This window comes from Toxoplasma gondii, chromosome VIII (genome assembly GCF_000006565.2).
Source record: "Toxoplasma gondii ME49 chromosome VIII, whole genome shotgun sequence".
In the NCBI taxonomy this organism is placed as follows: domain Eukaryota; phylum Apicomplexa; class Conoidasida; order Eucoccidiorida; family Sarcocystidae; genus Toxoplasma; species Toxoplasma gondii.
Window position 1 is genome coordinate 5,139,290 of NC_031476.1, and position 27,427 is coordinate 5,166,716.

The 27,427-nt window shown below is 56.5% G+C and overlaps 1 protein-coding gene across 1 annotated transcript; it reads left to right on the forward strand.

Moving 5' to 3' along the window:
• Positions 1-5: 5 nt before the first annotated feature.
• On the forward strand, positions 6-26,733 carry TGME49_270595 (UBA/TS-N domain-containing protein; the record flags this gene model as incomplete). Its single annotated transcript, XM_018781581.1, has 3 exons — positions 6-542; positions 1,245-2,741; positions 5,203-26,733. 3 exons carry the CDS (start codon positions 6-8, stop codon positions 26,731-26,733), a joined length of 23,565 nt encoding a protein of 7,854 aa, XP_018636617.1.
• Positions 26,734-27,427: the final 694 nt, after the last annotated feature.

Consider the following 27,427-nt stretch of genomic DNA (forward strand, 5'->3'; position numbering starts at 1 on the left):
GAAAAATGGCATACGTGTCGGGTGACTTCCCTGCAGCGGAACCAGCGCTTGCCCACTCCGCCGACACCGTCCGTGAGTCGATGGGTCTTCCCTCCCAAATGACTCAACAAGAGAAATATGATGCGGCGGTTCTTGAAACTGCAATAAAATCTTCTTGGGGCAGAGACTACGGTCTTCTTCTGCAGTTTGCGAAAGATCACGCAGCTCAACGTTCCGGCCTCAACGTAGAACGCCTTGACAAGCATTTGGTTAGAAGGGCACGAGTTTTTCGAGCTGTTGATCAGGAGTTCGTTCAGCTCACTGGACTTGCGGTAGGAAGCGAAGATGCAGCGACTGAGCTTCCGGAGTCTCGTCCGTTTGGACAAACTGGAGGGGGTCTATGGAGCGACTTGACGAAGGAATCGCTAAAATGGTGCTCGGCAAAACTACGGTGGGTGTGCGATGAACAAGAACCAACAACATCTCTCGCCTTGGAAGAGCTTGTAGCCCTCAAATGTGCACTCTTCGCGGAAGCCCAAGGATCGGCCCTGCGGCAAGCCCAGGTACAGAACAACATGCCAAAATATCGAGTGGACGTTCTGGTAGTCTTCAGCATTAAAATGCATTCGCACGCTAGGATGGAACGGATGACCGAATGGGATAAATCAATTGTGACAGGAGCCTGTCTTGCCGTTTGCGGATGTATCAAACAAGGGGCAGATATTGCGATCAAGCCGCGTTTCCTTCTTCTATGGAATTAGTCTTAGAAAAAATTATGGACAGGCACATTTCATGTACGTGTGAGAATAGGATAAACAGCAGTGGCGGCGGCAATTAAATGTCCTAGAGCTCGTTAACGTTCCTTTTAGGGCACATACTGCTTTCTCACATGGTCGCTGTATGTAGCATCTACTCTGGCATGTGCGGAGTTTAAACAGACAGGCCGAAAAAGAGAAGCAACAAGTTTGTTCGGGTGCCACATGCTGTGTTTCAATTTTAGGCGAAAGACAGCGGCTGACAATGACCGGCAGGGGACCGTTGTGTGCAACGACATTCTTTTTAGGCACATCATGAAAAGAAGTCCGCACACTTCTTCAAGTGTTATGCTGCGATTGTGTAGAACTGCTGGTATTTTCTGCAAGCGTCTGGATTACCGCCGGCACTCAGGGCGCATTTGACAGATGGGCGCGCGTGCGACATGCTTTTTCCACATATCTGTCAGTTCTCGATAAATTTCGATTCTGAAATGTGTGTCGATTCTGCAGAGGAGCCACCAAGGGTCCGCTCTGAAAACTTTCTCCTCGACAAGCGTTCCGCATTCTTCGTCGTCCGGCCCGACCCTGCGATCCCAGCTGGTGACAACGTGTTTGGCTCCTGACCTGTTTTTCGATGTTAACATTGAGACGCTTCTTCGAGCCATATTTAGAGAAGAGGAGGGGGACATCTCAGTTATGCGCTATCTCTGTAGCTTAATTCCCAACAGCAAGTTCACGGTGACAGCTACCTCTGACACGTTGTCAGAGCCGACAGTTTCAAGTGAGTCAATACTCACTCCTGCCACACCGTCACGTCTACGGCAGCTCTCCCTCTGCAGACAAAACATTTCTTCTGACCTGAGAAAGCCTTCCACAGCAGCGGGGGCACGTGATCCATCGCGTTCCACAAATGTCACACCATCAGTGTTTGAGGAAGCATGGAATGGGAAAGCAATGTCGAAACACATGGAGGCGGATCGGCCAAGAGAGAATATAAGCTCAGGACCTTTAGCTGACACTGAAGGGGCTTGGGATAATCGGTCGCCTGCAGAACGCACAGGAGAGATTCCGCTGAGCAGCTACTACCCTGTAGAGCAGGGCGACCGTAGGAAGGGTGTCTACGATACGGGGACAACTGATACGCCTGCCCAGGACAAACCCGCCTTTGAACGAACACCAGGAACTACTGGCGTTTTACGCAAAGATTCTTGGGGAGATGATACAGAATGGCGTGGGACTCCACCCGCAACTCTTTCACTGCTCTTCCAGATGGCCGAACAGCACATCATACAGAGGCTTACCCGGCGCTATCCTGAATTGCTTGAAGATATCCAAACGAGTACCAGGGGGGGTCACTTGAATACGAGGCTTTCCATACATAAATCAAGACAGGAAAAATCTTTCTCTCGCTCCACGTCACCCCTAAATGCTCAACCTGACACGATGGAGACTGCGTCAGAGGCGAGCGAGAAAAATAGATCGTCAGGTCGACTAGGGATGCCAACTGCGACGAGCACTGTCAACGCGCAAGCTGTGGTAGAGTTCAGGTCTAGTACCGTTGCGTCTAGTCAGAGTATCTGTCAACAAGGGCTCAAGCGAAAAGATACCATTTCTGATCGTCGAAATCTGCCTTCAGTCGCGCGACAGAGCTCCACGTATCTCAGGACACACAGCCTATTCCCCGGGGGTGAAACATTTACCCCTTCCGTACAAGGCTCTACATCCCGGACGACAGGGTATCACCACGGAAAGCGAAGGAAATTTCACTTCAGCAAAAGCGAAGATTATCTGAATTTCGCAAGTCCGAAAGTAATCGCAGTACGTGCCCCCAAACTGGAAGGGCCTCGCACAGAACGAAGAACGGGTGTATCTCCGTTCGTCACGACCCCCTTGGGGTGCACACCAGGAACGAGCCAGGCAGAGTCGCCGCTTTGTCAGCTGATCGACGACCGTACAGGCGCCGCAGTTTGTCGGGTGCTTCAGTGCGTCGTGATGCGCGATCTTATAGTGAGTTGTTCTTGTCCAGGAGAAGATGAGGCTTGCTTGCAGTCAGTTGCCACATCCCTCGACATTCTCGTCGAAATCGTGATTTCCATTAGCTCGTTGATGTGTCACCTCCGAGCACGAAGCTCGTCCCGACGTTTGTCGTCTGAACACCCGAGTCGAGAGACGGAAGATACCTCAGAACGAGACAAGAGGGTACGAGACACAACAACCCATCAGTCTTCGTCTTTTGGCGACGACAGAGAGTTTTGCTTTGAGAAAGATAGGAAGAGAACGGCTTTGCCACGTCTGAACATCACTGACCCATTCCTATCAGATGTATTTGAAAGGACTCTCATTGACCTCGTGGCCCTGCCGTTTTGCTACGGCTTTTGCGTTCTCTCGCTCAGCCCGTGGCATAGAAAACTTCAGCAGACAGCCGCTACAGGTTTTTATCAGCTGGTTCGGAGCCTCGACAGGCTTCTGTGTTTGAACAGGGAAGCGCTCGACATTGCGTGCCGCCTTTTCCTCACACAAACATCCGAGGAGAAAAGCACCACGGGAGAGAAAGAAGGACCGGCATACCACAGAGAAGGACACAAGAAAACGAAAGGCGGTGTACGCGTGCAGGACAAGGGGAGAGGTATGCTATTTCTCGCGACACGAAGAACCGGGGAGAGGGGTGATCGCGCACGTACATATTGTGCAGATACTGGTTTCGCCCTCTACGTGAGTATTATAGCATGACATGGACGATCACGAACACGGAAAGGCAGGAACAAATTTAGCAAAGAACATGTCGAGGTTGGTCCATGAGCGGGCATCACTGGCCGTAACACACAAACAGCAAATTTTAAACTGTAGATATTTACTTTCTTGGCATCTCCATCGGTGAAGGCACAACTGTCCTTTTGTAACGATGATCGCTGACATTCATAAACATTTGCCAAACATCTTATGGATTTTCAGACGCAGGCACTTAGGAGTACGTAATAAACGTTTTCATACACAGCTACACACCTTCCTCTACAAAACATACACACAAGCATGCAACGATGACACATGCATACACCCACAACCGTACAACCGTACATATCTACAGCATGTATTTCTATCTGATTTTAATCTGCCCGGAGAAATATCATACTGTGGGATATATGCCGCCAAAAATGTTAACACACGGACAAAGAGGCGTGGGTGCTACCATACATACGCATATGTTTGAATATTTGCCGCATGCTCCGTGTTACGGCAAATTTCCTTCCATTCGTTTTTGTGTTCACCTTTGTTAGTTCAAACGCTTTGTGGAGTGCTGATGCCTCAGCGGGTTCTATGCATGTCGCCTACTCTTTACTGGCATGTCCCTCGTTCTCAGTCCGTCTCCACACCGTATTATCGTAAATCCTTCTTCTCTTGTCTTGTGTTCGTTTTCCCCCTCAGGCTTCTTGCCATATCTGTCGTCTCCGCCTTACGCGCAAGTCGTTGAGTCTGCTCATCCCTATCCTCGTGGTGTTTATGCCACCTTTCCCTCCTTGCTGACCCTCTCTGCCGATTCTTCACCTCGTTCCGCGTCGATATCAACAAGAACGAGAGGCGCTGAAAAACGACACGGTGACGACAGAGAACGGACAGTGTCGTGCCGCACTGTTGAGTTCCCAGGAGCCTCCCATATTTTTCTTCTCTTTGACGAACGGTGCAGTACGCATCGTAACAAGGATATTTTCTACGTAAGGCACAGCGTGTTCGCACGAATTTTTCCATTCGCACAAGACTCACGCAGTCAGCGTCTAGATCAGTAGAAATCGTACTAGGAGCTTGACTCCGTGAGTAGTCACTTCTGAGCTTTGTAGCTACCAACATGCGATCTAGGACTACCAAAACATAGCACGCTTTGAAATCGTTTTTTCCGCTGTTGCTGGTTTCGAGGACAGTTTTGAATTTCATTATTACCACTGAGGAGGAACGTGTCATTTGCAAAAAACCCATAGAGGCTTGGTCTATGCTGCAAGGTGTTCGGAAAATGCTCTACGCTCGATGCGCCACGATGGAAACCCGTATCCCTGTTCCACTTTCACAAACTATGTGGCTCTGTGGGAGATACATGCACTTCATTCAGACTGTGGAGAGATGCCGACTGTAGTTTCGGCATGGCAAAGAGGAAGTACATGTCTCCCGACTCACTGGACACCTGGTCATGAAAGGGAGTTCTGTCTAGCAAGAGAACTGACCCTGGAGTCGTAGTGGCATTTGCTGCTCTTGTTTGACCTGAGTGAATTCAAAGTGAAGCAAAATCTGAACTCGACTGTCTCGTATTCCTGGACACTCTCCCGTTGCCTTACATGAGCACGGTGTATCCCGCTGCATGGGCGAACAACTTTATCTTTCATTGAATGCAGAACGTTTCTAAACATACTATTACGTTCACAAGGGTTTAGTTTTTCAAATCGCTCTTTTGTTTCACAAGCCGCTCTGATGTTTCTGGCAGGTTGTCCGAGGACGCTGGACAGACTCAACGTCTGTGATTCCTCCCGCTCTCCTTGTGCTTCCACCGACCAGTGGAGACGGTTTCCCTCATTGGCCAGCGCAGCCTGTTGTCGTTGATACGCCCGTGATTTCCTTCCTTTTCGATACTTCCATGCCTTCTACGTCGAGTCCGGATCTCTGGGGCTACCGAGTTGTTTGTCTCCCTCAATACTGGACATTGCCTTCCAGCCTGTTTCACCGGACCGAAACGTTCCGCGAGCATGTTGGATCTGAGAAAGAGAGCGACAAAGCTGTCAAATGCATCGAACCACTGCAACAAGATCAACCCAGTCACAGACTTCCACATGCTCGAAAGACCCCTTCTTCCGATTTGTTGCCATCCACCTCACGTTGCACCTCTGCGAATGCACCCGCTTCCTTGACGCCCTTCCCAGAGGGTGAAGCCGGGGACTCGACCAGTTTCCTTATTGGACCTGGGCATGCGCCCTCAACAGGGAACGTATCCAGTGAAGATGTGAGCTCGAGGAGCACGCAGAGCGGGGACAGACACGCACTCACAGCAACTGCCTCCTCTGCTGGGTCGTCCTTGCTTCGAGGTTCTCCCTCGGAAACTTCTTTTCTTCACCCTGCAAACGTTCACAGGCACACCTGGAATCTGCAGCGTGCATCCAGAAGCTCTTCTCCGTCCTCGAACTCGCTAGCGTTCGAACACGATGTGATGTTAACGGAAATCCGACTCTCGGAGGGAGAGACACTAGCTCGCACCTCTGCTTCATACGACGAAACCTCGTCGACCCCACTGAATGCGGGTGTTTCTGACCGCCCGTCCACAGAGTCGGCTTCCTCTGTTCTTCCAGCTTCCTCCCAACCGAATGACGAGACCACAAAACCTTTTACCGAGGGGGGAAACACAGAGTTTTGCTCCCCGTCATCTTCGCCGTCTACGGAACAACTCTCCAACGACACACAGCGGCTTGGCCAGCCTCCGCTTCCTCCAATGCTGGAACTTCTTGTGGCTGCGAGCGCGACGCTTGCGGCCGCCCTCGGGTCGCTTCTCCGCGGCCCCCCTGTCTCCATCGATGAGCGCAAACACATGGAAATCCTTCAGTCGTGCGTCTTTGCTGGCGGCTTTTTGAGAGAAGACATTCCCAGAGTGAAGCGGCTGACACCTGAAGCTGACGCGCACGGCGGAGAATTCACTCGCCCTCTCATAGCATCTCTCGTTGCCGAGAAATGGAGACTGCGACCCAAGCAGGGGCACCAGCGTCTCACAGATAAAGCACACTCGAAATCGGAAATGAATCGACAACACGGCAGACCCTCAAATCGACAGGAAGAGGGCAGCGAAATTGGGAAGCGACTCTGGGGAAACGACGAAAAACTCTGGAACCTGGATGCATGCAGAGACCCTATTGAACATCACAGACGGCAGGGAACCGCGACAGACCAAAAGGGAAAGAGAGGCGTTGAAGAAGAGAAGGAAGAACGGTCCACGGACAAAGGGAGAGAAGGAGAGCAAAACGTGGAAGATGAACGAACGCATATGAGAGGAATAGAACAAGTGACAGGATGCGAGAGTCCGTCGCAACTCTGGGCCCCCATGCTTCCGTCTGATGATGGGCGGGACGCCGAGGCGTGCTACACATCTTCTTTAGGTAGTCAGTGCTCTTCTCGCTCGAAGACAAGTCCTTTCTGGGAAGAAGAAAGGTCCCCAACATCTCCTCAAACATGTGACGGATACATGCTGTTTCTGTCTCCTCGAAGCTCTTCTTGCCGTGGCCTTGCGCCTCTAGCGCATGTAGGGTCGTCGTCCACCCACAGTCCGGCGACACGGACTGCTGAGACTTCTTCAGCCGGATTTCAAGGCTGGGACAAAACGCGCCGGGGCGCCTTGGCGCTCGAGGGCGGTACGGCCGCTGCAACAGGAGAGGACACCACAGCAAGCAGAATGCCTTTTCAGATTCATGGGGAAACGCGGGATGCCGACGACAGGAGAGAAGAAAGGAGAGATGAGGAAGGAAAACGAAAGGGGAACGAAAGCAAAAGCATTTCGTCGCCGAGACTAAGAAAGACAAGGGAGGAGGAAACGCAACCACTCGAAACAAAGGAAGGAGCCCTTTCGGGGGAGATCAAAATAGTGCGGAGACGGCGGCCCTATGAAGCGGAGGGGGGCGAGAAACAAGCGACATGTTTCTCTAAAGACCTGCGAATACCCACTGACAGAGAGGAGGAAGACGAAATTGCCAAAAACAAACCGCCTGAAGTCGGGGTTCGATCCGACGAACAAGCAAGTAAACGACAGTGTACCTCACCCTTCGCACCGCTCCCTTCATCCTCCCATTCGCCCTCTGGTTGCTCTTCATCATGTTCGTCCACGGTTTCATCTTCCGCTTCTTCCTCCTCTTCTTCCTCCTCGTCTTCCTCCTCTTCTTCCTCCTCTTCTTCATCTGCACCTTCCACGTCGTCTTCGTCGTCTTCACGTTCTTCCTCCTCACCTTCCTCTCCTTTCTCCTCTTTGTCTTCCTCCTCTTTTTCCTCGTGTTCTTCCTCTTCTTCCTCGTGTTCTTCCTCTTCTTCGTCGTCTTTCTCTTCTGCCTTTTCTTCTCCCTCGTTTTCTTGCACCTCTTCGTCCTCCTCTTCCTCCTCTTCCTTCTGTCCCCTATCTGCTTGTACGACACACGAGGCTGGCGTTCCTGCCTCCTCGGTGACCCAAGCGCCTGTTGTGTCCGCAGAGTCTCTCGCGGACTCTCCTGCGCTGTCTTCGCCTGCTCTCTGCAGTGTCTGTCTGAGTCCTCTTCCACCTGAAGAAGAGACCCGAGGCAGCTCGGCCCCACCCCACACAAGTGTCTCCGAGACTTTGGGGGCCCTTCGGGCCCAAGGGCCCGATGCGGTGCTGGCTCTGGTGTGGAGGGGCAAGGGCGTGGGCGCGCGGCTCGTCGAGCTGTTGGACTCTGCTTCCAGGCTTGTCTCTGTCCGTCGTTTCTCTGCTCAGGTAAACAGAGGACGAGAAGGAACGGCAACGCTTCAAGGGAGAACTCGAGCCTCACGAACATGCCGCGTCAGAGGCACTCCGGCGCTTCTTTCGTCAGCTGCGATGGAGAAACTGGGCGGCGTCTACATTTCTCAGGCTGTTCGGGCGTACGCCTGCTGCCTCATCAAGCACCTCTTCATGGAAGGCACCGTGCTCATGGTGTTGGAGAGCCTCGTGGAGAGATTTCCAATTCTTTTCTTCGACGAAATAGACGCAAAAACGACGCACGAAAGAAAAGGCCGTCGACTGGAGAGGGCGAACGGCAGCGCGAGTGGAGGAATCTGCCTGGTTGGCGCGACGAAAGACAACATGCAAGAGAGAACGGTCGAACAGGTGCAAGAGGAGAGAGGACAGAAGGACGAGGGAAGAGAGAAAGACGAGGGAAGAGAGAGAGACGCGAGAAGAGAGAGACTAGAGAGAGAGAAGCAAGCTAAAGAAGATGCATGCACGTGGCTTCTTGACTGGAGGGAGGCCGAACCGCTTCTGTATCTGTGGTGCGCGACACGGCTCCTGAGGCACTGGGTGGTGTCTGAGCGACAAAAGAATGTCTTTCAACTGGATTTGCGGCGGCGAGAGCGGGAGGAGGCACGAGAGAAGGAAGCGAACTCGACAGGAGAGAAATCCAAGCAGGCGTCGCCCTCCGACGAGACCTCAGCATTGCCTAGGAACGGTCAGGAAGGCGAAGCGATGACTCTCGAGAGGCAGGAAGAAGGTTTTGACTTGGAAGAGCTTCAGGCCCTCAGCACCTACGAGTACTGGGGAGCAGTCCTTCTTTCCAGAGCCTCAATTCTTCTCCAACTCGTTCCTTTCTCCAAATGTGACAGAACGCCAAGTTCAACACCCTTGCCTTCATGTGTCTCTGTACCCGAGAGAGTCTCCTCGCCCGAGCTCAGCGAAGCACGTAGGCGGTGTTCGCGTTCCATCTCGCCCCCCAGGCCACACATGCTCTCCACGAACGCTTGTCTCAACGCAGTTGGAGTTGCGAACTCAGGAGCCTTCTGCCCAACTTATTCTGCTTCTTCTCTTCGTCCTGCACATGCCTGGCCGCCTACATTTCCTTCACCTCCCTGGTCAGACAGCTTGTCGCCCTCGCCCCTATGGAGTCGGTATGAGACTCAGGTCTTGTCCAGCTCCCTGGCGCTCCTTGTGGCTTCCGACTTCGCCGCGCTTCGGGCGTCTGTGGCGGCGAAAGAGAGAGAGGCGAAAAGGCGGAGAGAGACAAAGAAGGCACGACGAGGCGCGAAGGAGAAACAATTCGAGCCGAAGAAGACAAACGGATGGAAGACTCAGTTCAGACTCTGGAAACGCCTCCAAAGATGGCAGGTCCTGCTCCGCCTCACGAGACTAGAATTCGATGAAGACGACGAAGAATGGAGAGAGGATCGAGTCGTCCACAGTATCCTTCATGGCATCTCGGCCGTCTTCTTCTTGAGACCTGGACCGCCTTCGCCTTGCTCGAATCGAAGAAGAGAATCCGAGATACCGAATCCATTTTCGCATCAACCGGAAGAACTGCAGTGTGAAGAAACGCTAGGCACGCTGTCCATGGTAAAATCCCAGACGAGATCAGAGGCCTCGCTTTTGATGTCATCCTGTAGAGATCCGAGGGAAGCTCGAAGAATCCAGGACGCCCCAGGAACTTCAGCCTCACAAATGCCAAGTGATTTGGAAGCCCATCGATCACCAACCACTCGTCCTGTCTCCGATTCTGTTGGTGTCTCCGTGGCTGCATGTGGAGCTTTGGCAGCTACGGCAGCGGCGCGCGCGTCTGGGCCTTGGGGTGTGCTGGCGTCAAAGGCGGCTCAAGCGGGAGGAGCTCGTGAAATCAGTGGACTGTTTCAGGCTCTGCAAGTTCGGCGGAGACGCGCGGAAGGCCGTGTCCAGACCTTTGACCTCATTCACTCGATACTCAAGAAAATCCACTTTCCCTTGACAAAAGCGTTCGCCCTCAGAGTTCTGCGATCCATGGGAGGAGAAGTACCGACCCCTGGGCCCCTCCCAGTGTCCGTCGTGGTGCCGGCAGCGCATGCGCCCGCTAGTCAAGCCACGGAGAAGTCCATCGCAGCGACAGCTGCTTCCTCATCTCACAAGCGGCGCCTCGAAGAACGCGGAGAATCCACGAAAGACAGACGAGTAAACGTCTTCTGGCAGAGACGCTACGAAGCCCCGGTTGCTGCGCCACGGTTTCTCTTCTTCCGGTCCTACGCCTTTGGAGACATCCGAGAGGAGGCGTTGGGTTCCCTCGACTCCGCCCTTGAGAAAGAGGAAGAGCTTTGGCCTTTCTTCGCAGAAGGGAAAAGAAACAGAGACGGAAACGATGCATTTCTCCGCTCGGTGCCCGCCGCAGTTTTGTGCCATCGACAGCGGAGCCTGACAGACCTGCACTACGAGGAAGACCTCAGAGGCTGTGGCATTCAACTCGAGAAACAAGTGAAACGTTCCTTCTATCGCACGGTTGCTCTCGTCGTTGCATACGCCACAGGGACAGCCGATCCCGTTCCAGGTCGCCTTCTTCGTGTGTCGCCTTCCTTCTCGCCGCTCGAGTCTTTTGGGGCCCCAAATCTCTCCAGAGGCAGCTCGGGCGGTCGGCCTCAGGAGGCGGAGGAGACAAGGGGAGACGCGCAGACGGGGGACCGAAGAAGCACACTGGGTGACGAAACCGCAGATAGTGTGACTGTTTTCTCCTTCGGCTCCAGTGGAACCGGAGAGAGAAGACAGGGAGGATTGAGGAGCAGAAGACGATCTCAGGCCAAGGATAGAGAAGAATTTCGAGGAGTGATCTCAGAGAAGAACCAACAGACGCTGACAGAAAGCGTACACGCAGCAGGTGCAGAACCACAAACAGAGTCGGCTGTCTGTCAGACCTGTTCACTGCCAGAAAGAGCAGATGTCGTCAGGCACGAACCTGAGTCCATACGCTGGGGTCACTCTCCTCACCAGCCTTGGCCTTTCAAATGCTCGGATGCGGATGCTTCTTCTGGACGTGGAGATACCATTCGCTCTCCTGTTTCTTCCTCGTACTCCCCTCCAACAGGTGAACGTATCCCTCTATCTCATCCTTTCTGGGGACACCCTGACGTCGCGCCTGCTGCCGGAGACGGAGGGTTCTCTTGTGTGCGGTTCTTCCTCAGCTCAGCTTGTTCTTCGTTTGAGAAGGCGAGGACGGGGCTTCGTATCGAGCCAAGAAAGAGTAGCCGATTTCCTGAGGAAGCGCATGCAGTCTGGAGGAGCCCGTACAGCCCCAAGTACGTTCAAGAGATCGCACGCTCCGTCCTCGGCCTCCTGGCGTGGCGAGAAGAAGACCAAGACGCTCTCCTCGCCTTGGGTCTGGTCGACAGCGCAATGCATGCGCTGCTGCCTCATCGGGCTTCGCTACGACCTTCCCTCGCATCTCAGGAGGGCGACATGGAATTCGATGAACACCCCGAAATGTCGGTCGATTGTGCTGCCGGCACGCTGAGGGAGAGACAACTCTTCGGCGCTCCTCTCGAGGAAGAGAGAGACACATCCTGTGGGGGGGCCAAGTCCCTTGCGGCAGAGAGGAGAACAACAGGGCAGGTGGAGAACGATCGCAGAGCTGAACCGGGCGCGTACACGAAGCTTCTACTTGTGGCGACCCTTTGTCTTCGAGCTTCTGTGGGAGGAGGAAACGAGCGCATGCGCCTTGTTTGTCTGCGCTACTGTGCAGATCTCCTGCTCATCTCGCTTAGGGAGCTGCGGAAGGTGACAGATAAAGAGCCGAAAGCCGAAACAAGTTTTCTTCCCTCGAGTACTCAGTGCGGACAAAAGGAATCTACGCCAGCGATTGGAGAAACTAACGAGTGTCCTTCTCTCCAGAGGGATTGTGCTTCTATACTTCCTCACACAGAGCGTTCGACGAACTCGAGAGGGAGAGGAGACGAACAAGAAGACAGCGAGACCACGGCCTCAGGCTGCCCCGTGCACTGTGCGAAGAGCTCCGGTAAAACGAGAGGAAGCAAACAGTCTGAACTGTGCTCGCTGAATACGTTTCAGTGTGCCTCTGAATGGGAGGCGCAGGCGCAACTGCTCCTCACCCTTCTCCACATGCTGATTTCTCGACTCTTCCTTTCTCTCCCCGCCTCAGGCAAAAGGCAGCTCCTCGCCTCTCTCCATACCCGCACCCTCCGACACTGTAGGGCAGGAGGCGCATGCAGTCAAAGCGAAAGAGTGTCTCAGGCTGCTAATTCGACGCTTTCTCTGATCGGTGGAGAGACGATAGGATCCAACACCGTGAGACTGACAAACGCAGGGAGACGATGGAGCCCCTCAGAGTCTCCCGCTGCGTCTGCGTCGGATGCCGATGTATCGCGTGCGTCTCTGTCTCGCCAGGTGTCCCCGTATTCTCTCTCTGTCCCCACAAACTTGGGTGAAGAAGGAACTGTCTCCCACGATCTCCTCGAGGCCCAACGCTTCGTCCTCCACTACCCTGCTGTCTCCTCCGCACTTCAGCTGTGTCTCAGCGTAGGCTCGTTTCGCCTTCAACGCCAGGCGTTGAATGTTCTGAAAATTTTGCTGCCTTGCATGCAACCGGACCACGCGAGTCGCTGCTTCGCCTCTGCCTTTGCGCCGCCGAGTCCGTTCGGGGCCTTTGTCCATGGGCCGCTGAAGAGATCCTGGCGCCCAGGAATTGGACCCCCACGGGCGTGGAGCCCAAGCGCGCCGACCGACATGCAGGGGCCCCTTGAGGAGACACTTCAGCACCGGTGGCGAACGGAGAGAGACACCGAGAGGAGAGGAGGAACCGGCGAAAGGGTGTCCGAAAACGACAAGGAAAACGAAGGAGAAGACGGAGCAGAAGAAGAAGATAAATCAGACAGAGAAGAAGACGCAGAAGAGGAGAGAGCCATGGAAGACAAAGTTCTGGAGCCTTGGCACCTCAGGTCTCTCTCACGAAGCCACCTCAGACAAGTATCTAATTTGCGCCCTTCAGCTGTGGCGGAACAGGCTGCGACCTCGCCGTTTGCCAATGCAGGGATTCATCATCCACGACAGCATCTTATCTCATCCTCAGGCTTCTCAAAAGACCGATCGCCAGACAGTGGAAAGGAGGCGTTTCACCGCTGGCGCTTGACAAGCGGTACCAGCACCCGAAGCCATTGGGGCAGCGAGGTGAGTCTCAGTGCGTTAACGTGGACATGCAACAGTGTCTCTCCAGGAGAGTGTGGAGTCTGTGGAGAGAACGCCAGCGAGCACACTGCCCTTGAATTCGTCGCCCTGCTCCTCAGCTTTGTGGGGAACTGTCTCTCCGTCTGTCCTCTCCCCGCCGTCGCCGCAGCGGCCTGGCAAGTCACCCTGCCAGCGATGCCTGTCTCTTGCCCGGAGACGTCAGGCAAAAGGGAATTCTCGGAGGAGAGAGAACGAAAAGGAGAAGGAAAGGAGTTGAAACAAGAGGCAGAAGCCCGACGAGCAACGAGCCGCACACTAAGAGATTTTTCAAATAAACGCGCAACAGAGCCTCTAGATCCTGTAGGAGATGCACTCGCAGAATTCGGGGTGTTACAGGAGCCGGCAGAATCAGGAGGTACCCAGAAAAAGCTGCGAAAACCGCCACCGGAACAGAGCTGTCCGTCGTCGCTGTGGGTGGCGCCTCTTGTTCTTCCTGTTGGAGAGAGCCGTGGTGGCTTAGCTCAGCTGGAAGAGCACCTCCGAGTCACTCTGGTACAGCAGCGTGAGCTCGCAGCTCAGGCCTGGGCGGTGTGTGGCAAGGCCGTGTCTCACTCTGGCGGCTCTTCTTCTTCGCCGCTCTTCTCCGCCACTGAGTCGCCGCCTGTCACGCCGTCCACCTCCCTATCTGACTCTCCGGAAACCTTCCCCTCTTCCACTTCTCAGGGGCCTGGTTCGTCGAACCTTGCGACAGAGAGACAAGCAGCTGACTGTTCATCTTCCAGACAAGAGGGGAGAGAAGAAAAGTCTGTCACCTCAGGATCGAACGCGAGCGCAGGAACGAGGGACGAGAGGCCGCGGACAGAGGAGGAAGAAGGCGATGGAAGCGCGCCTTTGTCTGTCAACGGAGCCTTCCGAGAAGCACCCTCGGCAGCAACTCTGGCCAGCGCTGCTATGCTTGTGATTTCCATTCTGCGTGCTCTCCTCTTGAGCCCGCTATGGGAACAAGCCGTCCGGGTGCGCTTCCGCGAGTCGCTTAGGCTCGCCTGTCGCCTTGCAGGCAAAACAGGCGGACTGCTGAACGAGTTTGAAAGAAAAACTTGCAACGGCGAGGCAGCCGAAGGTCGTCGGGAGACGACGCCACACACAGGCGACGATCGAGCAGTGGACTCACGGGAACGCGAGAGTGCAAACGACAGGAAAGAACTGGATCGGGGGAGTGCCACAGGTCTGGAAACGCAAGGCGTGGAGTCAGGTGTTGAAGTCGACGCCATGGAAAGAGAGGGAAGAACGCAAGCAGAGAGCGCCCTGTCGGATGTTCCGTCTGACGAATCTTTGAGACCCTTCGACTTTCCCCAGACGATGCTTGACGAGCGAGGCGACTCGGCGATTCGTGCAGAGACAACGCAGAGACTTTCAAGTCGCCAAGGGGCTCCCGAAAGCTGTCAGGAAACCGCAAATATGTCTCAACACCAAAATCACACCGAGGCGAGCAAAGCACAGAAACACACAACGCAAATCCGAAGATCGTTTACTTTCCACGAGACTGCATTCTGTCGCCGCGGGGAGGACCCAGTTGATCTCCCTAGTCGCTGGGTGGCGTCTGTTTCCGAAGCCTTAGGGGCGTTGGCGGTCCTGGCCGGCGAGAGCGGAGAGTTCCTTCGTGTTGGCGGTCTCCTTTCCCGATCTCGAGAAGGATTGGAGGGCGGTGGATTCGAAGCAGGCTGCTCGTCGGCCTTCGACTCTGCTGCCGCCTCAAGTCTGACGAGACTGTCTCCGTTCTCCTGCTCAGGAGTTGTGGTTCGCTACGCCCCACATGAAGGGGACACCCTGGCATTTCTTCGAGAGGCTGGGGGACAGGACCGGCTTTCGCCAACCGCCCCGAGTTTCTCTCGCGGCCCCTGTGGATGGGGCAGGCTCTCGAGAACGCCCTCTGAAGTCGCACGCGTTTCGCGCCCTCCACAGTTTGTCCATCTGCAGTGTCTCGACACCGCGACCTGGCACCTCGCGGGAGGCTCGGCTCCTCAGTTCGCCGAACGACTTCTCGCCGAAGAGGCCGACGAAAGACGTCACTTCACGCGTCGAAGAACCGTTGCTGGGGAGGAGTGGACAGGCGGTTCGCGCGGTGACTCTCAGCCGTCTCTGGAGATGCCCGAGGACTTTGGGCTTTTCGACTCTGTTCGCGAAGTGCACGAAGAGGGACCTGACCGAATTGGAGCTTTGCGAAAGCCAGCTGCGTCGGGAGAGAAACGCTTCACAAGAGGCCTCCAGGGAGGTGGCCAAGGCCCGGGATGGCCTGCAGGAGACCCGGAAGGCTGGCCACGGCGTCGGGGCACTTGGTCTCCAGAAAAAGAGCCTTTTCTCGAAGAGGAAGTCCGCCCATCGATGCAAGCAATTCTCCTCGAGTTGGCGGAGGCCGCCGAGGCTGCGATGCGGCTATCCAGGACGGAAGGTCAAACTCACTCGAGTGCTTCAACCTTTTCTCTCCTGCCTCCAGCCCCTTTCTCCTCAGCTGTCTCCTCCATCCGGCGGCTGTCTCCTGTCCCCCCCGGCTTCGCCCTGGTCTGTCCTCAGGGTCTCCTGAGTCCGGAGGGAGCTGCGGCGCTCCTGCAGCGACAGCTGCGGACCCTCGTCGTGTCAGCGCTTTGCGAGTTGCTGAAAAGCCCCCTAGTCGTTTCCCTTCTCTTTCGAAAGCGGCTGCTTGTCTCGCTGCTCGAGTCTCTCAGCATGCACGGAGTCTTCCCCACAGGCGCCTCTCCCTCGAGAGACGCGCGCGCGGGTGCGTCCGCGAAGCCTTCGCAAACGCTGCGCGACCTGCAGCGCCGCGTGCTGCGTCTCCGGAGAGTCGCTCGAGACATGTTGCAGGGGACAGTCGGAGTGGAGACGCGTCTGCTGGTAAAGGCGACACAGGCTCTCGAGTTGGGCGGCAGTCCCTTCCGTCTCCTTCCGGTGCTTCTTCCGACCGCCTGGAGCTCCAAGTGCCCCCACGGGGAAGAGGCCACTCGCGGTGAGAAAGACGACACAGTCGTCACGCTCTCGCTCCGCGCCCCGTTTCGCTTTGCAGGTTCGGACTGGCGCACCCTGTTCAAGAGCCTTCCGGAAATGGAGACCAAAGGGAGGCAGAGAGCCGACGGAGGACCTTCGGCGTCGGGAAGAGACAGGTGCGAAGGATGTCTGAGAGTCCAGGAGACGCTGGCGTGGATGAAACGTTCAGATCCGAGCGGGACACAAGGGGCGGGGCTCGATCCCTGGGAGGTGAATACTTCGTCGAAGGAGGCAGGAGACAATCTGGGAAAAGAAAAGGAACAGAGTGTCCGACGGGCAGTTGAAAGGACCACAACAAACCAGGATGTGTGCCAAAAAGGAGTCTCGGCACCGCCATCCGAGCATTTACCTTCCACGCGTGGCGTTCGAGAGGGAAGCAATGTCGCGGCTCTCAACGAAAATGTCGTTTCGACGGGAGAGGTTCAGAGCCCCGTGAGGCAAGAGAGCGACGACGACCTGGGGCACACGTGGAGTCAAGATGCTGTGAGGTTTCTTCTGCCTTCGCCGGATGTGAATTCGGATGACGAAACAGACTCAGCTCGCGAGAGAAGTACACCAACACGAAGACGGAAACCAGACGACTCGGGAGGCGGCGTGGTGTGGCGCAGCCTTTCGCCCTCGTTCGCGGGGTGTATGTACTCTTCGGAAATCTCCATCGTCCAAGCAAACCGCGTGATCCCCAGTTCCTTGCCGGCGTACTATTTCGAGGTTTCTGTCGAGGCGTTCGCCGCCCTCCATCCTGCGCCCCACCGTCTTGTTTGCGTCGCGCCTTCGCCTGAAAATCCCACAGGTGTTCAAGGAGACGCTACGTCCTCGGAAGACGCTCCGAGCCCCTGGTTGCCTGTGCGGCTATCTCTGCCAGGCTGTCTTCCCTCTGGATCGCTTCTGAGTCAGAATGAAGATGCTGCTGACACCGCTGATGCCGGGACAGAAGACGGAAATGGATACGCCCATGCCTGCAACGACTTACTTCACTCAGGATGCTGCTCGGGACTTGCTATCGGTCTCTTTCGAGAAGGCGTCGAACTCATAGGAAAACCTGGGTGCCATGGGAGTTTCGCCTACTGCAGCTGTGGGGTGCTTTTTCATTCAGCGACCGCTGTGCAGGAGCCGGTGGGCTTCTCTGCCCCCTTCGGCGGGGGTGACACAGTTGGCATGAGATGGGATCTCAAAAGATCCTCTATTTCCCTCTTCAAAAATGGAAGAAGCCTACGTGTGTTTCCTCTTCCTCTTCGTCAATGTCCAGCCCACATCGATCCCTCTAACGCGCTTGCTTCCGCTTCGTTCTCGTCGTCTTCTTCGACTTCCTTCTCTCCGTCTGCTGCCGCTTCTCGACCGCGGTGGGAACTGCGCATGGACAGGAAATCGATTCCTCTTGGCGACAGTCGTGTCTCCGGTCCTTCGCGTTCTTCACCTCTCTCGTTTCCCTCCACACGCTCGTCTGGTGGCACGTCGCCCTCCTCCGATGAGGCCTTCTTTTTCGGTTCTTCAACTTCGACCCCGTTCTTCGCAGGCAGCAGCCCAGCACAGATTTCAGCGGCCTCTGCCGCCAGTTGCGTTTTCAGGGATGACACAGGAAAGGAGGAGTCCGTCGATCCGATGAGCAAAGCGTCGTGCATACTGGAGGGCAGTACCGTCGCGTTTCGTGGAGTTCGCGGGAGATTCAGAACTGTTCTGTGGGGCTTTGGATGCTCAGCCTGCATTGTCAAGGCAAACTTTGGAGCTGCACCCTTTCTGTTTCCGTTTGAACGGAGCTTAGATGCCGAGGATATCCGACAGCTTCCAGCTGGGTCTCTCGCAATTGCGAGGCCCTGCCACGACTCAAGTGTTCGGTGCCCAGGTCCGCGGGATACAGCTGAAGAAGATCGCGGCAGAGACTCGCGCGGGCATTCTGAAGCATGGAGGAAACAGAGCTGTCTCCGCAGATCCCGCGGACTTACAAAGGGAGAAGATGTGGTTGTAAAAGGAGGCAAAGAACGCTCAGGGCACCATGGCAGACAGGATAAAAGCGAAGATTATGGAACCAGACCGAGTCGCGGAAAAACGCCGACAGTGCCGACGAACGCCCTGACCACAGGCGCACCATCGCATGAACCATCCGAGACTTGTTCGGCTTCTTTCTCAGCCTCAGTTCCGTCTACGCCTTCGTCGTCGTCGTCGTTCGCTGGTTCCGCCTCCGCGCCTTTCTATTCGTTCTCGTCTTCAGCTCCACGTGTGCTTCGAGAGGAGGAATTGCAGAGGCGAAGCGTTGCTGAGAGCTTGCATGAGATCATGGGAGGCGGGGTGTTCCCCCTCTCGTTGTGCGTACAGGCGCTTGAGCGGACAAGCGACGACCTTCAACTGGCAGCCGAGTGGCTGCTGGAGCACGGTCTGGAGGAACTGGAGCATTTGCAAGAGCAGTTCCTCAGAGAAGCAGAGGCGGAAGAGCTGCAAAAGCAGGTGGACGTGGACGCTGGAGAGGACCGAGGGGGCGATGCCGCAGGCAGCACGGGCAACCAAGAGGAAGACAAACGTCTACCAGCATCTGCTGGGGTCTCTGGGAGGCGGCCGAAGGTGTGGAAGGACCTGTCGGGGGAATCCGGTGAGGCTCAGATACCCGGCGAAGCAGAAGAAGGACCCCAGATTGACGAGGAACGAATCAGATGCAGAAGAGGAGATGACAAGGGTGAGAGAGAGAAAGCGAGTATTGAAGAGGTGCGACAACAGGGAGGAGAGGGGGACTCAAGCGGTATCGGCATTCAGCACGAGGGAGACGACAGGAGGGGATCCGGCAGGCGAGCGAGAGCGAGAGCAAGACAAGAAGAAACAGAGAACGAGGGATTCTCTGAATGCGGCGAAGTCCAAGCGGGTGAAGATGAGAAGTGTCATGCATTGGACCTTGTTCGCAAAAGCGAGAAACAACGCTTCTCTGCAAATCCGGAGCTTGCTCGACGCCTCGAGCAGCTGGCTGTACACTTCGCAAATCAGCCTTATGAATATATCAGATACCTTGCATGCCTGTGTTCCTCCTCTTCCCCATTTATCCGCCCGACGCTCCAGGAAGTCAGCTACGGCCTCTTCCCCCCTGTTTCCGAGAGGAGGCCTTCCTCCGCTTCTCGTGGTGCTTGTCTCCCCCAAGCGCCCTTCGCATCTTCGTCTTGGTCTCCTGCAGCCGTCCACCCTTTGTTTTCTTTGTCTGAAACTCCCGAAGACGAAGCCTCCCGGGCGTTACTCGCTAACGCCTTTTGGTTTGACGACATGCTCGCGCGCGCCTTTTACAAAGGCAGATGGAGTCTCCTCGTCGGCTCCCCATCGGGGCCAGGCCAGGCGCCTTCAGGTCTACACACACCTGGTGCAGTTCTCCCTCCTGGACCTCACCTGGGACTGTGGTGTGTGGGACGCGATGCCTCTGGGGCCGCCGATGCCTCTGCTGGTGCGGCCGCTCGTGGCGGCTCTCGCGTTTTGAGTCTCGCCGCCTCTGCATCTGCGTCAGGGCGACGGGACGCAAGAGGCGCTCTGTCCTTCAGTCCGCCGACCACTCCACCGTCGGGACCAGCGAACAGACAGTCGCGGACCGGCGGATGCGTCCTGCCAGTCTCAGCGGAGGATATCCACCTCGGCATGCTCCTGCAAATTCATCCGGACGCTGCCAGCGTCGCCAGCGACTTCGCGTTGCTAGTCAGAAGGCTCCAAGAGGGAGACCAGGGTGAGCTGCATGCGCGAGAAGGCGACGATGTGGAGAAGTCTGTCGGAGGCTCAGCGACGCACAGACGGCGCCGCCCAAGTGCAGCCGGCGGCTGCGAGGCAGCGCAGGTGGAATGCCTTTTGGGTGTCAAGCGTCACGGATCCGAAGAAGAAGCGAAGTGGGGATCGAACCTTCCGCCTGTTCTCAGCGCCCTCACTCCAGAGGCGATTCTCCCCTTCGCTGGCAGATGCGGAACCGTCTGGGAAATCGAGTGGATGGAGGTTGAAGGGGAAGCGGCCGGGGAGATGGACGGACACTCCGGGACGGAAGGCATGACGAAGCAGCGTGAGGGGAACCCGTTCACCGGCAGTACAGGCAGGGACCAGGCGTTCATAGATTCGAAATGTGAATCGAACGAGGTTCGACGCTCGCAGATTCCCATTCACCCCGCGCCTGCGTTGCTCCCGGAAAGCAATGTCGAGTCCGCATCGGAGCCCGCCACCGTCTGCCCTGCAGGCGCAACCGACGCAGCTCAAAGGACTGTCTGTGAGGCATCACCAATGCGTTGCTCTCTGTCACGGTGTTGCGCGAGTTCCTGTTCTCCTTCTGTCTGTCGAGATGCCGCCCCAGAACGAGGATTCTCCGTCGCCTGGCCGACTCGTTTTGCCGCTCCGCGGGCGCTGCTGCCCCTTGAGCAAGATGTCGAAATCGCGTTGAAACGCAGACGGCGACAAGGACAAGAGACACCTGTCGAAGGGCACTCGAGGTCAAGGCGGACGCCGGAGGCTCGCCTGGACCCGCATCAAGACGAAATTGCGTCCGCAGGGGTCCTCACAGTGGTCTTGGAGATCTGGGACGAAGAGAATCTTTGGCAGGCTCGTCGCCGACTCGTGCGAGTGCCTCTGTCGAGATGTTGTCGCCCGTGCTCCTCCTCACAAGAGCCGTGGGGCGAAGAACCAATTGAAGAGCTTCTCGGCGTCACCCCTCAGGAGTTGATCGCATGCAACGGGACGGCTGCATGGACTTCGGATCTTCTAGCGAAGGTGCTGGCGCTCTTGAGGGAAGCCGAGGAAGCCGTGGCGACGCTCCAAATGCGCCACACGGTTCTGCGGCTGCTGCAGAGTGCCGAGGTGCAGCAACTCTCCTGCAAAAACCTTCCGTCTCTCGATCGCTTCTTCTCGCTGGTAAAACTCTCGTTCTGCGAGCTCGGACTCCCCCTATCGCCTGCGCCAGGAGCTGTCTCCACCGCATCGCTCCTCGGAGCCGCGCTTCGGGCGTGGAGACAGGCAGTCTCTCCTTTCGCCCTTCCGGTCTCCTCGCCTTTCTTCTTCGAGGAGGGGGCAGTGGCTGCTTCTAGGGAGACGAGAGCAGGTCGCGAAGAAAGCGAAGGCGGGAAGGGAGCTGTGCTCCTTGAGACCTCGCGCTCGGGGACAGCATGCCCAGTACAGAGGACCTGGCCAATGACTTCACCTTCGTCAACCGTCTCCCCAACCCCGGGCCCACCCCAGAACACTGAAAGGTCTTCGCGTTCCCCTCTGTCAAGGTTCCTCGAGTTTTTCTCCAGCTCTGACTTCACTGCTTCTCTCGGATTTGTGTCTCAGTTCACTCGCAGTCCGAACTGCCCCAACGGCTCTTCGCCACCCTCTACCTCCCCTCCCCTTCCTTTGTTACGGACGTCCCTGAAGCCGCTTCTGAATGCGTCGCTGTCTCCGACTCTGCAGCACCTCCCCGAGTCGCATACCAGACTCTTGTTGAGCTTGCTGCAACTTCTGTCGCGTTTCCTGCTGCATCCGAACCCCTCGTCGGAGTCGTTGTTGCTTCGAAACATTGCGCAAGAGGCGCAGGAACACCTTACAGCTTCCCTCGCTTTCCGTCTGCCCACGACGATTGTGGACTCCCCGCACCCGCTAGGAAGCGCCGGGCTCTTCACCGCGCAGATGTCTGCGTCTCTGGGGAAGCTCGAACTGGTGCATGCCGTCTCGCTCGGACCTTCTGCGTGCAAGAAGCTGATTGCCATCTTCGACCCGAGGTCCGACATTGGCGACAGCGAGAACAGCAAGGTTATGTCTACGCTTGCGATTTATCGGGACGAAAGCTTAGATCAAGAAATCTTCTCTTCTCGGTCAGACGACGCAGGCACAAGGCACCCGGGGGGCGGCAAGCCTCTCGCCGGACGAATTCTGGTTCTGGATGCCCCTAAAGTCTGGGTCAAGTTCACTGCTTCCTCTTCCTCTTTCTCTTCTTCCTCAGCATCTGCATTTGTGGCGGAGAAGTGGGGGTATCGCATTCTCTTCCTTCCACTAGTGCACTCGTTGTCAGATGAGAACGCGATCCAGAGACAGAGTCCTCAGCTCGCTTCAGAGCTGTCTCTTTTGACGGCTCTTGCAGCCTCGCCAGCAGAACAGACAACCCTCCTTCCTCCTCTTTTAGAGACACTCCTGTACCACTGTTTCTCCCCCACGACTTTGCGAAGCGCGGCTTCGTTGTTCGGGGAGCTTCTAGAAGCGCTTCACCCTTTCCCGATCTTGCCCTCCTCCTTCTCTCCCCTGGCGCCGCAGTTCCCCGTGCACCCAATCGACCGGGAGGCCTCGCGTCTCCAACGACGACTTTTCGCCTCTCGCTCCCAACTCTCTCAGAGAGGCAACGCCGGAGAAGCAAGGCCCAGCAGGGCGGAGAAGCAGACGCGGACTGGAGGCTGGAGATCGGCAGCAGACGAGGTTGATGCCGAGCTCGAAGAAACGTCTGGGGACCGAGGAAACCCAGAGGAAACAGGCGTTGTGCGTTTGCAGCCAAGAACGACGCAGCTGTTGGCGACCTTAGGTGGACGCGACGAGACCTCTGGCGACGTTCGTCAACGCGCGAATCTTCCCTCTTTCCTTCCGACAGAGCGACGCGAATCCCTTGCTCTTTCGCACCCCACGACGTCGGCTTCGCCGCAGCTGTCTGGACTGCCTCTGCCTTCTTCTTTGCGGCCGCCGCTCCTGTCTCCTCTGTGCGTCTCTCTTCTTCTCGCTCTCCGACTTGAAGCCTGCAGTCTGTTCACCCGCCATTTCTGCCCCATGGAGTGGTCGACAGCTGGAGGCTTGACGGGCAGCAGCAAACTCATTTCTGGAATGACGCTTTTGGCAGCTGCAGGCCGAGGAGGAGCAGCCGATGCATCCACAGGGAGAGGCGCCGCCTCTCAGGCTTCTTCGTCCCTTTCGCTTTCCCCTGCTTCCTCGCTTTCGTCGTCCACCGCGTCAGCGTTTCCCCCGGGGCATGGAGAACTTTCGAACGCCAGCACGGCGTCTCCCCGTTCGTCGCCTTCGGCGGCTGCTTCGCCGCCTACCGCGGCCTCCTCCGGTACCCCTCTGTGGCGCCCAGAGTGCCAGCGCGAGGCCATGCGTACCATCGTCGACCTCCTGTGCGTCGCCCACGATTTTGTCTTCGTCCACGCGCTGGTGGCGAGGCAGGCGCGGCGCTCGCAGGTCCGAGAAAAACAGGAAAACGAGGCACAAAGGGAACAGGGACGGACACACGGGGCAGCAGAGGCTCATGAGGGTGTAGAAGGAATCGGTGGCAGAACGGAGGAGCAGGCAGGTCCAGGTGGAGTCGTGGACCACCCGGAAGAAAGGCTGGCACAAGTGGATACAAACAGAGGGAGTTCAGGAGAAAGAAACAGAAAAGGTAACGACGAGCTCGATGACGGCACAGTGACTGGGTCGCGAGTTGAGGAAGTGGTGTCGACCTCAGGAGAAGCAGACGACGAGACGGACGGATCCTTTCCACCAGTTTGTACCTTTGACTATTTCGACTCATTTGCTTCTGGCGCTCAAAAGCACGTGAAGGATAACCTCAACGGGCAAGAGTTTAAACTCACATCCGAGACAGGTTTCTCCGATACGTCGCGAGACCCGCCTTCGGTGCTGCCTCCTTTCCTTGACAAGGTTCACCAAGGACCTTCACAGCGATTGCTGTCGACGCTTCGAGGGCTTCTCTCTCCTTCTCTCTTCGCGTTAGTCGCCTCGTTCTCCGTTCCTCTTCTACCGGCGCGACCTGTCTCTGCCGTATGTCGTCGCGGTTTTTGTGTGTCTTCCGGCCCCCTTTGGCTTTTGCCTTTTTGTCTAGGAGATCCGGCAGACTCTCGAGACTGTCAGACAGGTTCTCCCGCCTCTGCGAGTGCCACGAAGCAGGCCGTCTCTCCGCGTTGTTCTCCCTCGTCTGCGAGGGGTCGCGCATCTCCATCTGAGCTCTTAGTGGCTTTTCAGAGATCCCTTACGTTTGACGGGAACGCTGCTTTCCCTCCAGCTCTCGGCTTGCCTCCATGGACGCAGGAACGTGAACGGTTCCGCCAGTCAGAGGCGGTCGCTTGTCAGGATGCCTCGCTGTCTGCGCTTTCCTCTTCCCCATCGACTTCTTCTCCCTGCGCCACGGCTTGCCTAAGGGTACCTGCTGCTGGTCAGGCTTCCCAACCAGAAGAAGGACCGCTTTCAGAGAATCTCTCGTCAGCGTCGCTGCCCGCTCCGGCTCCTCGTTCGTCATCAAGCGACCTCTGTTCTCCGCCACATCCCGACATCCCATTCCCCCGTACGCCAACTTCTCTGGCGGTTTCCCTTCCCTTTCTCGTCAACCTCTGTCGGGTGGAGATGCAGGTCGACCGAGCCTGTCTAGGTCCTGTCGACATCACCTTTGTGATTCAAGGCGTCGTCTCGCTGATGGGCGACGTCTGCCTCCAACTGCCCGGCAGCCGCGCGCTGTGGCTACCTTTGTTGCGACGCGGCTACAGGGCGCAAGCTCGGAAGTTCACACGGAGCTTCAGCGAAAGAGACGAAGGCGGCGGGGAGACAGAGACAGCGGAGACACGCCACGAGAGGCAGGCACAGGACCCGCACTCTGCCCGGAGACAACAGGAAGGACCGACAGATGGAAAGAGAGTGGTGAGCGATTGGAAATTGCTGTCCCGAGAGTTAACAAAAGCGGAGGAGTCGACGGGCAGGTTGTCGGCGATTCTAGGAAGCAGATTTAGTCTCGCCTACCGCGTGATTCGCTCGTGTACTGGGGAAGAACTGGGAGCCGAATTCGTCGAGTTCTCGCCAGGAGCGAAAGTCTTTGTCTCCGCGTTTCCACCCTTCTGGCTGTCAAGAGTCTTCACGGTTTGGGATGTCATGAGGCTCTTTTCCCTCTCCAGGCTAGCGGCCTTGGACGGGGAAAGGCAGCACTCGAAGAAACGAGAAGGGCAAGAAAACACGGAGGGGCGGACGTTCATGAAGCAGCGAAAGACGCCGGCGAACAAGAAGGGGAAGGCGCGTCGGGAAGGCCAGAGGAAGGAGGAAAAGACGCACGTGGAGGAGACGAGAGACAGCAGACGCGAGCAGAAGGAAGAGCGAGCGCAGAACGCGGAGGAAGAAAATGAGTCGAAGGAGGAGCAGGAGAACGACTCGAGGGAAGAAAAGAAGTGCATGGAGAAGACGAGAGAGACGCTGGGACACAGATTGAGCGAAAGCCTGCAAGGAAGTCGCGAGGTCAGGTGCGATGCACACTCAGACAACCCCAAAACTTCAGCAAAGACAGAGGACGGAGGCGAACCTTTGAAGACCCTCGATTTTTCGTCGGACAGAGAGACGCCGAGAGGGACGACGCCAGGGGAAGACAAAAGCGCATCATCAGCAAAGAGCGGGAGCCTAGCCACGACCGCTGGTGGGAAAGGCCCTGAATCAAAGCGTGAAGCGGACGCAGCCACTGGGCGCAACACACGTCGGCTGGAGTCCGAACGAGAAGCCAAAGATGGACGTTTGAGGGAAGAACCAACGAGAGAGTCCCAGGCAGAGCAGGAGGAGCCTCGGGAGGGAAAGAGGAGCGAAGAGACTGCGGAGCCCACTGCAGGCCGATCACATGTGCGTGAGACGTTTCCGAGACGAATCGAGGCGAGCCAAATGGAGGCGAGACGACTGGAGGATGCGACGGAGACTTTCGACTTTGGCCAAGACTCGCCGGGCTTGGCAGCAGACATTATGGAAGACATGTTCCAATTTCTCTCGGTTGTGCCTCTCCACTCCTCGCGCTTGAGCGGTTCATCTGTGACGCATTGCCAGGGCGACGCACTCCGCAGTCGCGGTCCAGCCGCAGAGCGCATGAGACTTTCTTATTCGACGCAAGACGAAAAGCACGCCACACACAGACAAGGACCGTCAGCGGATTCGGCTCCGTCTCTCGGGGGCTCGTCTCGCATGTCCGTTGCGTCTGCCGCGAAGTCCGCAGATTCCGCGTCTGCCGGTTTAGACCGGAGCCTCAAGGGCGTTCGAGAGCTGCTCCTCAGAAGCGTCGTGGAGGCAGCCATTCGCACTCACTACTGGCCTGTGTTCCCAGGTCGAGTGGAGCTCTGTGCGTCTTCTATGACGGTTGTCAACCACGCCGGAGATCTCCCCTGCGGAGGCTCCAGAAGAATAAAAACGAGATGCGCCGCAACACAAGGCAGCGACGACGGGGTCTCCTTCGGTGAGCACGGAGCGGCGGCTGGCCAGAGGCTGGCACCATCGCTGGTGTCGAGTCCTGACGTCCAAGGTGGAGACTCGACCGAAAGACCAAGCGAGCAGGCAAGTCGTGGCAGGGTGCACGCGCATCCCAGGCAACCTCAGATTAAGAAAAAACGAAAAATGCAGAGGACAGAAACACGAGAAAAACGACGTTAACACGGAGACGAATGGCACGAGTGGATGGACGAAAATATGGAGGAGAGGACGGAAGAGAAATCGGCGGGAAGACAGGAGAGAACACGAAGCGGAGACAGTAGAGAAAAAGATAGGAAGTCAGGGAAGAAGGCGGTGACGGCACTCAAGACAAAGCAGGAGAAGAAAGAGAAGCCGACAGTGGCAGAAGAAAGCCAAGGGCGGGAGGGACAGGCCACGGGGCGATAGTATGACATTAAGAAAGAAATTTCAACCGAAAGAGAAGAGAAACGCGTAATGAAAAAAGTCAAAGTGTAGCCCACAAAAGTCACAAACCGTGCTGCCGAACGCGATACCTGGCCGCGCTCCAGCACCCGCGAACATGGCCAGGAACAGGGAAACAGAGGCAAGGCGTCTCTAGAAGAGACCAACAGCCCAAGCTCTCTTGAGGCTGTGCACCGCTGCTTCCCGCCATCACCCGCTTGTTTCATTCCTTGAGGCTCTTTTCGACTCCGCCTGCCCTGTGCGTTCAGGCAAGCTCACGTGCCCAGCCTTCCAACCGTTTCTCCTTCTGCGCCTCCTCTTGTCTGTCCTTTTCTGCGCCGCTTTCGTTTTCTTCTTCCTCTGCGGAAGTCTCCTTTTCTGCGACATCCGCTGCCTCTCCGTCTTCTTCGCCATCATCGCCGTCCTCGCCGTCATCTTCCTCTTCCACTTCGTC